The sequence below is a fragment of the Myotis brandtii genome, unplaced genomic scaffold (assembly GCF_000412655.1).
Source record: "Myotis brandtii unplaced genomic scaffold, ASM41265v1 scaffold658, whole genome shotgun sequence".
In the NCBI taxonomy this organism is placed as follows: domain Eukaryota; kingdom Metazoa; phylum Chordata; class Mammalia; order Chiroptera; family Vespertilionidae; genus Myotis; species Myotis brandtii.
Window position 1 is genome coordinate 133,521 of NW_005370558.1, and position 15,044 is coordinate 148,564.

Sequence of the window (15,044 nt, forward strand, 5' to 3'; positions counted from 1 at the left end):
GCGTTTTCCTACTTCCCCCTCATTTTCATGCTCTCAAATGAGGCCAACATTTCAAAAGCTAAATAAATGTTTGTGAATGTTTATAAAAGATTTGCATAAATTTGTCCTTGTCTGACAAAGATCACTTTTTTCTTATGCCAGTTCTGAAAAATTTTTTTTTAAGGTTTTGGTGCTTGTCTTGACAACAAAGTCCTGCATCCCAGAACAATGATTGCTGATTAAGTGGGTATGCAATTGTGACTGAATAGGCTTTCAAGATACTGGGTAAAAGGGCCTATCATCTGAAGGCTGAATTATAGAATTTAGAAAATGTTACCAGAAGTACATATTTAAATCTATTTTTTGGTACCATATTATTAGATAAGACAAAGAGTTCTCACAAGTTAAAAGTATAACCCCCCACCATTTAAAAAATTCTGTATAAATTTTAATAATTGGAATGTTTCGATAACTCAGAATAATGACTTTTCTTTTCTATGGTTGGACATATTTAAAAATAATTTTTTATACCTCTAGGCACTTTTTGGAAACCGTAACTCTACCATTTATACTAATAATGTTTACTGGGACAATGAGAGAGGGAATATATACCAGGTAGTTCTTTAAGGCAGCTGAATGCACAGTCATACCTTGAGAAAATATAAACTACATGAAATATGTGGTGTTAGGGCTTAATTATAGGACAGTTGGGGACACACACTCTTCTCTATTTCTCTCTCTTTCTCTCTCTCTCTCTCTCAACACATTTGCTGAATTCATTTATCTTTTAAAATTAGAATGGATTTTGTGGGGTGGCAGGGGATGTTGTGGGTAGAGGTGCTAATTTAGTTCAGAGATATTCGAAGATTGGCAGGAGAGAGAGGCAACAGCCAGTTCTGTTAGTCCTTTGGTTGTATTGGTTTAGAGGTTTAAGTTGTCATTAAGGCACAAACTAGAGCCACTTCTCTGACACAGTTTTTATCACATCTGCTAGGCTTGTGTCCCAGGAGGAGACGTGGAGAGCAGTGAATTCAACACGGGCCCATTATCGACTGCTTTTTCGTGTGTTGTAAAAGGAGTGAGACCTCAGGGAGGCTTGGAGCCTCCTCCTGTGTAATGTCCAAGTCAGATTTGAACGACTGGTGGCAGGAAAGCTTTGGCCTTGGGGTGTGAATTCTAAGAAATAGAGGCACAATTAAGTTTAAAAAATTCAAGGACTTTGAGCTTGATAATGAAAAAAAAATTTTTAGAATAATGTGAGCAGAAAAGTTGCCCATCTGTGCACATTTTTGTGTGCATTTAAAATATTTAAAAGCTGACAGCTTTTTAATATGCTTATAAAACACTATTTCTATCAGTGCTCTTTTTTTTTTTTTTTTTTAAATACTGTCTTCCTGAGGGCAAGTTGCTTCTTCAGTGAAACCATGTTTGCAGTTTTACCGTTGGGACCCTATTCCTTTGGTATGTACTGTACTGACTTGTGGCCTCCTCCCCCACTTTTCCCAATCTTTCTTCCTTTTAGATATTGATAACATAAATGTACAGAAAAATGTTTAAGGAAATAAATAAGGCAAAATATTTTAGAGTAATAATATTAAGTCCAAGTAATCCTATTACTGATGGCATCGAATGCTAATTGTAAGAAATTCTAACCAAAGCATTTGTTTGTTTTGGAAGTGTTTGAAACAAGTGTCAAGAAAATTATTGATGTTTAATATTGACCTTATAAATATAACTCTCATTTTCAACCCTTTTGCTGTAAGATTTAAAATGAATAAAATGAAATCCTAGAATAAAAGATTTTATATGATATTTAATTTGTGAACATTTTTAAGTAGCTTTTTTTGAAGAAAGGAAAGGATATAAAAAGATGGGGTGGCTTTGTTAAATTAAAATTTTTTATAAGATTATATTTTTGAAAATATCTTTTTTTAAAAAATATATTTTTCCTTTGGATTTCAAAAAGTCATGAAGATTTACGCATTAAAGTACTTTTAGAGGTGGCTCTTCTGTTTTCTACCTATGTACTTAACGTCAGTAATTTAGATATAAAGTTCATGTTATAGAATATGATGACTTTCTATATTTTATTGTATTTTATCTTTGTGCATATTAGGTATTATACAAATTAGCATAATTAAATGTGTGCAAGACTCAAAATTAACTAAAGTTATAAAAAGTAAACTGGGAGTAAATATTGAAATATACCAAAGAGAGGAAGCAGACTCTAGCATTTGAGCAGAGTTGTTAGAAATTTGACCCAGCTTTTATGTTCGGGTGTTGAAAGGCCTTTTTGTAAAATCCCTTATTCAAAGCTTTTTTTCACTGAAAAAAATAAATAAAAGTTTGGTTGTAACTATGTATATATCTTAGATTTAATTAGGCATATATAGGGAAGGAGAAAAATTATATTTCCTGTTTTCATATTTAGGAAATTTCTGATCAACATTCTTGAACTTGGTACTAATTAAACTTCTAAGAACTTACCATTCTGTTTTACCCTTCTTAATCATAAGCATTAAAATCTCTGGTAGCTTTCACTTGGAATCCCTGGTTTTAACTTGAAATGGCTTAAAGTTGAAATTTTGTTAGCTTTTTGTATGTTTGGATTTTGTGTGTGTTCTGTTTTTAACTTTCAACTTGAGTTTTAAGATCATCAATCAGAGGCTTTTCTTTCAAGTCAGTTGCACTGATCTCAATTGCAGGACTTAGAGGGTCAGCACTTCCCTCATGCTATTAAAAATGTCTAAGCATAGAAATAGAGTATTTTAGGAATTTGAGCTCCACTGATCTTTTCATCACACATCTACATTTTGAAACGAACAAATAAATTAGATGTAGGAAACTCAGGAAATGTTCTCCTACTGTCTCCCGCCTCTCTCTCCTTCACTCTCTTTTTGGACAAAGGTAAATTATCCACTGCTATATAGCTTTCAGCAAGCTACAAAGAGGCTGATTGTAGCTTTACATATTTGAAAATCCATTCATTTATTCATGCTCTCTCTTTTCTTTATTTAAATGTTTTCCTGCACATATTTTCTTTTTCCTTTTGAACTATTGAGAACATGCCTCATCTTCCAATATTCTGTAACCCCAGTGGACATTATAATCAGCCTGCGCTTTTGTCTTTCAGATGGCATTTATTTGCAGGGTGTGTATGTCTGTGTCTGTCAGTTGTTTTCAGCTGCCAAATACAACTAATTTTTATTTATGGATTTCAATGAAGCAATGAAAACAGTGTTTGACATCTGAACTGATAGCTGTTGCAGGATCTCTTATACCCTCCCTTACCCTGCACCCCAAATTCAGAGTGAATTGGGTTAGCCTTCTTGTTACTGATAATTCCAATGAACTACATCGAGTTTAGTCTTTGAAGCTTTGCTTCCAAATAGGATTCTATGATGAAAAATATACATATTAAAGATTTCCCAGATTTTTTAAGAGAATGGTCCAGTTTCAGCATGACACAATCTACTTTTTCCAGATTGGGGTAAATTCCCTTGATGGGCCTTCTGACTGGTTGAGAATTCAAATTGGGTGAAATGAATCCTAAAAAGATGGAGATGAATCTTGAGTTCATTTCTGATTTTCATTTGCAAGTGAATCCAGTGTTAGGTGTGTTAATTGCATATTTTGATTCATAGTCTGAAGCTCAGTATCTCCTTGTGGGCAGAGCTTTGTAGATATTGTTGCTTTTCTACTACACTGTGCAGTCTGCTGTTTAATATATGCATCACTGAAAGGTTTGTGCGACTGCCTGTCATCCACTTCCTCCCTGCCCCCTCTGCTCTTACCTCTTCCCCTTTGAGGTATTGGATATTTTGTTTGGAAGAAAAGCTCTTTTGGAAATTGCCTATTTCATAAATTGTCTGGTGACACAAAGGGGTTGGTTGCTGTTTTCTTGTCTCATTTATTTTGAAAACTTTGCTACTGAACTCACCTTAATCAATGAGCTCAGTGTTGCCTCCAATAAGTTATGTGTTGGATATATTGATTGGGAGGGATTTTAGAAAACCCGTCTGGGGTTTATAATGTCAGCAGTGTTTTGATTATGAAAAGAGTTGGAACCTGGGGACATGGAACCAGGTGGCGAATGTCCTAAAGCCAGTGGTGACATGGTGGACTGGTTTCCTCCTGGGATCTGGTTCATGCCCTGCACTTTAACTGTGGTGACTGGTTACTATAGATTCACTTTTTTTTTTTGCTCATTAAAATGTTAAAAAATCAAACTGTACATAAAAAGATTTGTGAAAATATAAACTTGGGAATTGATCTGGAGAGCTGGCACCATCTCCCCCCCACCCCCCTTAGCAATGAGGTCATTTACATTTCATCAGCTGCACTGCATCTCGAAGATCCGATTTATATAGCAGTAGTTGAGGTCCTCTAAAAGAGCTGTGTAGGCTAGAGAAAGGGGAGAAAACAGGAAAATTATTATCTGCAAAGAAATTACCCTAGCCAAAGACACTGGTTCTAGAGAGAAAGAGGGGTTGGAATAACTGGTTAATGACTGTTTTTCCCAGGAAAGTTAACGCTGAAGGACACTCTGCTCTAAATATAATGCTCAAAATATGTTTAAATCAGGGTTTTAAAGTCCCCTCTTTGGAGAGTGGTACTTTTCATATTCAAATAACTGTGTTTTCCTTTGGAAAAGAGAATAAGGTAATTAAATGTTATATATAGGAAAACCAGAAGTATTAAAAAATTTGTTTATTTTAGCAGTTTTTATTTACAAGAAACATTGCTTATTATTTCCTCCCTCTTCCTGTCTTCCCTTCCTAAACCAAGAAGTAGATTTTTCAATTTTGATTGAGATAACGTGTGATATGCCTAACACAGAGTAGATGCTCATTTTTGTTTTCTCCTCTGACAGCACACCACCGTCTTGTTTGACTTAAATTGGAATATCAAGCTCTTGTAATATCACAAACATGAAGAAACATATTGTAATGCACAAACATGTGCCTACGTTTGCCTATATTCCCTTCCTTCCTCCCCTCCCTCTGCCCCACTGCTTAATTAGACTTATCACTGCGTTCTTGGGTAAAACGGAAAGTTCTTGGGAGGTGGGTTATACTCAGCCTACATTTGGTGTTTTGATATTTGTTCTAATATTATCTGACAGACAAGTTCACGGTTGGTTATTACTCTTGACATTAGAAAATGATAAGTAGTTTCTATATTGTACTGAGTAATAAGTTGGGTATATTAGATTCCTTTGACTCTGCTGAGAAACACAATGCCTTCTCGTAGCCATGGGGGTCCTTTCTTTCAAAAATCTTGAGGCCTTTTGGCAGCTCAACTCCAACATAGAGTAGAGAGGCAGTTCTGCACCTGTAACTTTTGAGGAGTAAAGGATAACTGTCTTTGTAGCTGATCTTGGCAATGAGGGAGCATTAGTACTGAGTTTTAAAGAATGCTTGGCACATATATTGAAGTCAAGAGATATTCTGTAGTGTTTGAAACCTGAAGTGAAAGGAATTATGTAAGGATTTTTTTGCATATAAATCATGTGTATGTACGTTATAGTTTATTTTATAATTGAAACTACAGACATTAAAATGAATGTTTTATATGACTTCTTTTCCAATATTTGCCTGATAATAACATTATGCATTGAGAAATTGCTCTTGTTCTTTTGATTCTCTATTAGTAATAGCCATTTATTTAAATATGAGTTTAAAACAAAAAATAAGAACATTTGAATGCCACATTATGAAATTAACTAATATGTCAACAATGCCTCTTAGAATCCACTTTTTTCATTTTCTGTTTCCTACTCCTTTACTATTTCATGACATGCCTTAATAGTGCTGTGATGTATATAGTCCCAGTCCACGATATTAAAAAATAGGATATGCTCAATTGAATTATGTAGGTGGAATATGTTCTGGCAGAGCAAGTCAGTGTGCTTTCTGCTTCATTGAGTGGGTTATTAGATTGATGTGGTTTATTTCTTGAATGATAGAACTGGTTTTAAAGCTAAATGAAGCGAGAAGCATCAATCCAGTTAGCATTGATAATTCATTATTATTGGTTAGAAAAATGCTACATTCGTAAACTGACCTTTAATTTATCACTTGGATTAGGATTTGCAATGGGCAAGTTTGTTTTTATTTGAACCAGCTTCTCAATGACTGAAAATTATGTTCTTCATTTTGTCTCTAAGTTGGGATTTTGAATAGTTAAAAAGCAAATCAAATGCATGAAAGAAATACTTTTTAAAATTTATAACATTGGTCAGTGAACTTAAGCACCAACAGTGGGCTAAGTCTGCAGTTAAATTAAAACAAGCTAGAGAAAATACTATGAAGGAAGTAATAATTAATTACTTGTATATATGTTTAGTTATGTGTATAGATGCTATGTAGATGAAATGTGTCCATTGGGAAAAGTCACACACCCCACTGTGTATTGTGTCTCATACAGTAATGTGCTTTTCTTAATGTAAGAAGCTTCTTTTTTGTAAGTAAGTCTTTGAAATGTTACTCTGCTTTTTGTTCCCTTTTTGTATACTTCCCTTGAATAACATGCTTGGTTTTATGTACCTACATATTTGTTAAAAGATATATAAACTAGTAGTTTGCTTTGAATTTTCACAAATTACAAGCAGGTAAGTGTGTCCAATTATGATGACATTTAACTAAAAATAGTACATACTTAAAATTGTTACAGTTTGGCTACAAAATAAATTTATGCCAGAAATCACAACTCCTTTATAAAGTAATAAAATGAAGTTTTACACTCTAAAACATGTAGTTGACAATGTTCAGAGACAATTATCTTCAAGTTGGCTTTCTATTCTGCTTGTGCTTTGGCCTATTGATGTTGGGAAGCGTTGTCTAATCCCAGCCCCCTCTGTTCCTAGGTAACAGGCAAAAAACGGTGCCAGCAACAGCGGCCCTGCCAGGCCAAACCCATGTGGCTCGGTGTTATTCACTCTGATCCATATGGTCAGGCTGGAGATGGTCCCTGGAGGGGTGTTAACACTCAGCAACCCAATCGCCTCCCTCCCTTCAGAGCTTTCCTGCATGACTCCTGCTGCTTGCCCATGTGTGATTCTTGATTAATTTTTCATTTTTAATGAAGTTTGATCATGTTTATTATTTCTCATGATTGACTGCCTGGTACTCCTCCCATGTAATTGATAAAGCCCATATTTCTTCATCTGTCTCCTCTTTCTTTAGGGTAAAGTTGCTAGATTGTGTGCCATGGTTAATGTTAGATTTATTGGTCCCATTGGATGTATAAATTATCTCTTTTTCTCTCCACAGGAAGTTCTACAGACTTTGACCAAGTTTTGTTTCCCCTTCTATGTGGACAGGTAGTGTCAGATTTTCAAACTTTACTAGAGAAAAGGCGTCAATAAACCTGCTATGGAAAATAAAAACCATACCATTCTTAACATTCTGTCTGCTTAACCATGATTTAAAATGCCTATGTTCCAAGGAAAGTTGCAGTAGTCTCCTTTCCTGGGGATTTTATTGACACTGTCAAAAAGTTTAAAGCTTAGAGCTTTGCATTAGTTAGTTTGTGAAATGTAGTTTGCATGACATTAAACTTTTGATTTTGGTTATCAGACTCAAACCATGATTAAGAATGGTTGGGTTTTAATTTTTATTTAAATATGAATATATTTTACTTTACCAAATAATATTAAGTAATATTATGTGACTTCATGGCCTTATGCGTATATATAGACTGTTTTTATTAGACTTCAAGATAAAATTTAAATGGGCATAGGCCTATCTTTTTAAAATGTGTTCCGCTATTTAAAAGATATGCTGCTAAATATAGTCTTGCATTTTGTTTAGGTGGCTAAGAATGATATCTCTAAGGAAATCGGCATTTCCTATAGTTTTTTAGACTAAAAAATACAAAATTATCTAAACATTTCTTTAGCATTTGCATTGAGACAAACTATTTCTTGGAGAGGTATGAATATTAGAGCTTGAAGATAATTAAAACAATCTAAGCGTTTTTAAAAAAATGAGCCATGCTTAATAGCTTATTTTTAAAAGAAGATTATTTTTAAAGGGCTTATTGAAAACAAGTTTAGAAGAGCTTTTTCCTCTTACTTATAATACTATAATTTAACAACATATTTATACAAATTTTAAAAATAACAAAACAATCATCTTAATCTTATTTTCAAGAAATGTCCATTATGTTTTCATTATAGTTTAAGCATTTTTTTCAATCACTTGTCCACTTGATTGCTGTTTGTGATTTTCCCTTAATGCAAAATTGAAGTATGAAACTATACAAATGTTACATCTTAAAAATTTCACTTTTAGTGATAGAGAAGTTTTAGTAAGTATCATTATAAGTAATAAGTGCCATAATATGTTCCAAAAATGCTATAAAATGTGCCCATCTTCAGGAAGGTTCTATTGTTTAACTATTGCCAAACAAGGCAAAGCCTGAAAAATTTGGGTGATGTAGAGTGCATGTGGGTAGTTTGCTGCTTGGGTCTTTGCTGCACTTTGTAGTAGCAGTGTCCTTGTTTATTTGGCATAAACCTAAAAATGGTGTGAGATGGGAACTAATAGCCAAAGGAGTTTAAAAGAGTACTAGGAAGCAAAAAGAGTACTAAAAAGCAGCTCTGGAATGATGCCAACCACTTATAATCACTGTTTTCCCTGGTTCTCATGTGTTATTTTTTAAGCCAATCAACCATTGTAGTATTTCCAGACGTGGGCCTTTTTAAACCATGGTACCAGGACTGTTTTAGTAGCAGGTTGATGCTCAAAACAGAATAGCCTTAATTTTAAGAAGATCAGTCTTTGTAATGAGAGTCCTCTTATCTCTTCTTTATCCTACTCCTTCTAAAAATAGCAAGCAAGGTTTTGTTTAGAGACGTTTAATGCAAACTTCGCATTTATATGTATGAATTAGCGATGCATGAAATCGCTAGTCACTTATAAAATGTATTACAAATTATGGCAAGGGCATATTTATACAAATTAATAAAGCTGAAATGTTTTTAAAATGTGGTTAGGTGTTTAACACAGAAAAATAAGAGAATACATTTTTACATGATTGCTTGTTAGAGTGATGATCTGTTTTGGATAGGTATTCCTTAATTGACTTTGTAAACTAACATTAGAAGAAATTTGCAAAGAGATTAAATCTCCCCAAATGTGTTCTCTCTCTCTCTCTCTCTCTCTCTCTCTCTCATCACACCATACAGCTCTACTTCCCTACCTGTCTGGGTGATTACATTCTGAAATGGAAGAAAAACAGGAGCTTAAATTTTAGTTCTAAAATATTTTTTGCCACCGAAGTCTGATGCCTTTTGTTGCTGTTGTTAGAAAAATATTTTTCTTCTACTATGCTTCTCTTCAAATTACTCTCTTCTAATCATGATTCCCATATTTTTTCCCAAAAAGATTTGGGACAGAATTATCCTTCTATGGATATATTTTCATCCTTGTCATTCTCGCCATGTATAGTGGTTCTTTCTTGTGTTGATAACTCTTATTGATACAAAAACCACTTTATTTTGGAGAGCATATTTTTATCTTCTTTTTCCCTACCTTTAACCTTGGCATACTTTAATGCAGAAGAGAATAATAATGAAGTTTGTTTACAATACTAGTAAATACAAAGATTTTAATGTCACTTTTTTTAATTAGTTTTCAGTTAACACTGACAAATGGATATATGCCCAGATTCTGAGGCCCACAAAGCCCCTTAGATATATTTATGATATTGTTTGATTTCGAAAATGTCAGCATGGGAGATGAGTAATGCCCCAGGTGATTATGTTAAAAAAAGAAAGCTACCTAATCTTTTTGGTATCTGTGCTTTTCTACCCCAAGGAACAGTAATACAACTTTCTGACATTTCTAGTCTATATCAAGAGTGGGATTTTCACAGTCATCATCAAATCACCCTTTAACATTGACATCTTGCTGTCTCTTGTGTTGTTTTAAGATTTTTCTTTCTGAAACTAGGACTTATGAAAAATAATAATACCAGTAGCTCTTCAAAAGAAAGTGCTTCCTCATGTATCATATCATTTTATCCCCCTATCATAAGAGATGAGAACAAGTACTGTTTATCTTCATTTGAACAAAATCTAAGTTGTAAAGAAATTGTGACTTGCCGCAGGTCCTCTTAGGCGGCTAGCACAACCTGGATGTTCATCTCCCAAAAGAATACATTTTTCAGTAGAACACCTTGTGGGAAGACCAGTCACCAAGTGTGTGTGTGTGTGTGTGTGTGTGTGTGTGTGTGTGTAGAAAGACAAAGAAATTAGTATTTGAGTTCCTAATTGATTCTAGTCAAAGTGCTGGGCATTTTCACATTAAACCTCATTTATTCTTCCCAGCAACTCTAGGAGGTAGGTGATAGTGCTATTTCTTTTACAAAAGAGGAAAGGAAGGTTCTGAATGTGTAGCCTTATGTTGGGTGATAAGGAAATGGTATCAGACTTGGAGCTCTGCCCTGCATGTGTTTCTCAGTTTAGTTCAGGAAGTATTAGAAAGACACATTTAAGGGTATCTATCCAAAAAGATAGTACAGTTAGGGAAGACTGAGATTGGAGAGAACTTCTCATAGTGGGGGAGACTTGTGTTGAGTCTGCAGGGAGGACAAGAAGGGGTAAGTGGAAGGGAGAGCCTAACACCCCATATGCACTGAGGAGCAAAGCAGAGGAGAAACCATGAGTGAGCCTAAAGATTGTTCAGCCAGAGCAGATGGAGCCTGCTAGGGAGAGGGTGACGTGTACTGTGATAGCTTGGGCTCTGGCTACCGGAGGCCTTGAGAATGTGTGAGAATCAGACCACAGGATTCTAAAGCTGAAATTCATTTGGTTCAAGCATTCCCTCTTACAGCAGGGAAGCCAAGATCTGTAGAGCTGGAATGACTTGCTTATGGTCATTACCATGTAATTACAGAGCTGGGGAAGAAGCAGATACTCTTGTTTTCAATCCAAAGTTATTTCTCCCCTACACTGAACTTGAAGCTCTTGGTGGAGAGGAGTACTGAAATGACGTTGTTGAGATCTCTGTTCACTCTAAAAAAAGTATTATTATTAGTTGTACTGGTGTCCTTTTAGTTTCTTGAACATGCCTAGCTCTTTCTAGCCGGAGAATCTTTGCACAGTTCTTTTCTCTGCCTGAAACACCCAGTCTGCTGCTTCTGGATTGGCTGTTCAGCTCATCCTTCAGGTCGGTATTGTTGTCATCCCTGAGACGCTGTCCCTGACCACATTATCTCAGTAGGGCCTTCCCTTCACTTTCATCTTCTGTCCTTGTTCCTTCTTTGGTTTCATGCAACACTGTGACAAGCTGTGTGCTTTGTGGTACACTTGTTTATTATTCCTCTCCAACTAGACAGGAAGTGCCACAGTGGGATGGATGTTGTATATCCAGCATTTGTTGCAGTGGTCAGTATAGTAGTTAGTTGCTCAGTAAGATGACAAACTAAAGTGAGGCTGATATGGAAAATCCCATTTTTTCACTGAAAGATTGCAATCAAACTGTCCTGTCCACATGCTTCATGCCCTTTATACACTGAACCTGTAAACAACCTCAAGGTTAAACAAAATGTTGCAAGAGGGGACTTGAATAGCTAACAGGCATTTACAAGGCGGCATGAAGGTTCAAGTTTGTGGTTCAGATAGTCATTGCTTTTCTCCCTTTTCCATATTCATCTAGGCATGGGAAGCACAGCTAAGGATGGTCTTGGCCCTGTTTTCTGGGCTCAGTTTTGAAAATACTCAAAATACAGCTTAGTGGGAAGTATAGTCTGTTTGGTGAGACAACTATCTGACTTTCTTATGTATCCAAGTTCCTTCAACTGAGCTGAAAGCTTCTGGGGGAGAGTTTTCATTGTGTTTAGTGCAGTGAGGAGGAATGGAAAAGACTTTGAAGCAGAATTTGGCTTGGATTTTTGTTTTAGTCCTGATTACTTTGTAAAAACAAGCCCCAAAAATAATCCTGAGCCTTAGTTTTCCCAGCTACAAAACAAGAGAATTAGATAAGATGGCTTCTTTGGTTCCTCCCAGTTTTAACTATCCTGAAATCTGATTCCTGTGGATTCTGATCCAGACGTAAACATAGGAACTGCAGCCTTTAAGGAAGCAGACCCTTTTCTCAAAGTCATTTTTATGGAGAAAAAGTGAGTAGTCTCATGAAGGGAATGACACATTCTGTGGGGGATTCAGAACCTTCAAGTTAACCTCTGTTTGACTGCCTTTGCCTGGCTTTTATTTTATTCGAAATTGTCCAAGGAAAAATATTTTTGTGTTTAATGGTTACGGGCTTTTAATGGCTTGTACTTCACCCTAGTAGGAATTAAAAAAACGTGACTCAACTGCGAATAAGTGCCTCCTTCTAAGCTGTGGCACCCCAAAAAGAATCTTATTCACTTTATTATTATTATTTTTATCCTTACCTGAGGACACACTTAGAGAGACAGAAAGAGAGAAACATCAATCTACTGCCTTCAGTAGGTGCCCCACTCAGGAATCGAACCGTTAACCATAGGCATGTGCCCTGACTAGGAATCGAACCGGTGACCTTTCAGTGCATGGGATGATGTTCCAACCAACTGAGCCACTCTGGCCAGGAGAATCTTGTTCACTTTAATGCAAGCATGAACAGCTCCCTTGGTTATCTGGAGGTCTACCCTTTACTGAAAAGATGCAACAGACAAGAGAGAAAGAAAGGCAGCTTTCCTTTATCCACTCATAAGTACTACAAAGCTGAGTCAGGAAGATTCTAAGCAAATGCATGGTTTTAATATGAATGTTGGTTTCCATTCAGATGGTAGCTTAACAGCTTGCATCTCTTTTATTAATTATCCTTACTATGGACTGGCCTTTATACTAAATGCTTATTTCACTTGTTGCCCAAACATCCTTTGGGTTGGGTGGTAGTTTCTCATTGTTATTCCAGGTGAAGAAACTGAGGTACTTGGAGGTTAAGTAACTTGCTAAATTAAGTCTCAGTTAGCAAGTGATTGAGTTGGGATTTCAACCAAGTAAATGAGTAATGAATCTTTCTTTGAGCCTATGAGGTAGCGAAAAGCATTTTCAGCATTTTTAATGTTAGTGAAAAGATAATAGGGAAATTAATGACACTCAACTCACCAACCAAGCTGTGTTTGTTCTCTGTCCTTTTCCTAGAGGTCCTGGGTCTTTTCTTCTCATTCAGTCCTATCGATATCCTTTCCTTCTAGGATGCTTCATTGTAAACACTGTGGATGTGAAATCAAACCCTGAGTTAAAATAACAAACAGTCATATTTTATAAAACCACATAATAGTATTTGACAAAAGCATCACCTTATTCGAACTTAAAATCATCCTGACCTGTTGCTTTAAATATTTTAATAATACAGGTTTTTCTCCTCCCCCAATGAGGCCCACGTTCCCCCCCAATCACTTTAATTATGTGAGCTAGAATCCTGTTTCTCACACATCTTTAGTTCTCAACCTTGTTAAAATTAATCATATAATCCCCCTTTAAAACATAGTATTAAATCACCATAGTAACACAGTATCCAAGCTTTATAGATAAAACATAACAGCCATAACAGGGTAGCATTTGGTGTCCCCTTGACAGCTCTATAACTTTTATAGAAATGTGTTTCTTCTCCTGGCTGTGTAAGGTGGAGGGATAGCATTACTTACACCTGTTTTATTACCACGTTGCTTTTAAATTGCCACCTTGTTTTCGTTCACCTTCCTAGTTAAAACAGTAGAGTGGAGCATTTTCTTTTCTTCCTGAATTATTTTCTTGTACTCTCTAACCACTTTCCAAGAGATGGAATTGTTTCCTTACATATGACCAGGTAGGGTCCACTGACCTTTTGTGCTGAGATACCTTGGAAACTTCTTTAATTTTCTTATGCAGCTTATACGAGGGAATTTTCAAAAGGAAGGCTATCTATATTTGAGAACTTAATTTATATTGTATCCTAAGACTCAAAAAGTCTTTGGAAAAGGCCTGGTGAACCATGACTTTTTTATTGCACTGACAATTTAGAAAGTAAATTATAGGTGAGAAGCATCTATTTGAATATATGATCAATTTGAATATATTTTGTAAAACGCAACATGTAAACTACGAATTAATAAGTTCCTTTGAAAAATTCAATGTCAAATTCTAAAATATTATATTAGCATAAATTTATGTTTTAGAATTTGGAATATGTAAATTTTTAAAGAGGAATCCAAGCTAACTGGTAAACTGATTTTTAGAAGTGAATTTTAAAACATTTTATTTCCTCATCTACAATGTGAAGTTAATGGAATGCACCTTTCAGGATTTGATGGGATGATTAATCGTGCTACCTGCCTGCACTCAGTAAGTAGGAGAAGGTATGGCGGTAGCTCCGATGAGGTAGGTGGTCACCAGAATGTGCTGCTTGCTGCGGCCTCCCCTCCCCTTTTTTTTACTAGCTCACAATCTGTTTCCTTGAAGTGTGTAAATTTTCAGTTCATTTATAAAGAGTTCCACTGAGAGAGGAAATGTTACAGGTTCAACGACTTGTCATGATTAGATACTTTATCAAGAAACTTACTGCACATTCATTTTCCCCTTTGTTCTGTCTTTGCCGCAGCCTCACAGTTAGCCAAGTTGGCCAGAACTTCACGTTTGTGCTCACTGACATTGACAGCAAACAGAGATTCGGGTTCTGCCGCTTATCTTCAGGAGCTAAGAGCTGCTTCTGTATCTTAAGGTAAGGGAGAAGGGCTTTGGCTATTGGCTAGTTTTGCGAAACAATGTCAGCTCTTGCGTTGTTATTCTGTAATTAAATTTTCCAGCTGTTCTTTTTATTTTCCTATCTGTTTCCCACAAGTCACTGCACTTGGGGGGAAGGACTTGACAGTGTTGTCCTTGCACTTTAAGTTCTGCAGATAATTATATTTATTTATTTGTATCACATCCCTGGGGTGGGAAAGGGACCATCACTTCTGTGGAGTATGTGGAAGCCTCAGAGCCAGCATGGCTTCAGTTCCCCCTGCTGTTATCTGGAGCTGTCAGAAGTCAGCCTGTGAGGCTTTCCCTTGGACATTTTGTGTATGTAAGATTATTAATAAAGTATGTG

At 35.8% G+C, this 15,044-nt stretch overlaps 1 protein-coding gene across 1 annotated transcript in view; it reads left to right on the forward strand.

Moving 5' to 3' along the window:
- The window catches only part of DENND1A (DENN/MADD domain containing 1A), a 455,803-nt gene that overhangs the window by 128,855 nt on the left and 311,904 nt on the right, over nt 1–15,044 (forward strand). Inside the window, 2 exon segments of the mRNA XM_014528906.1 lie at nt 7,254–7,303; nt 14,556–14,675. Of these exon segments, the coding sequence (XP_014384392.1) occupies nt 7,254–7,303; nt 14,556–14,675 (170 nt within the window).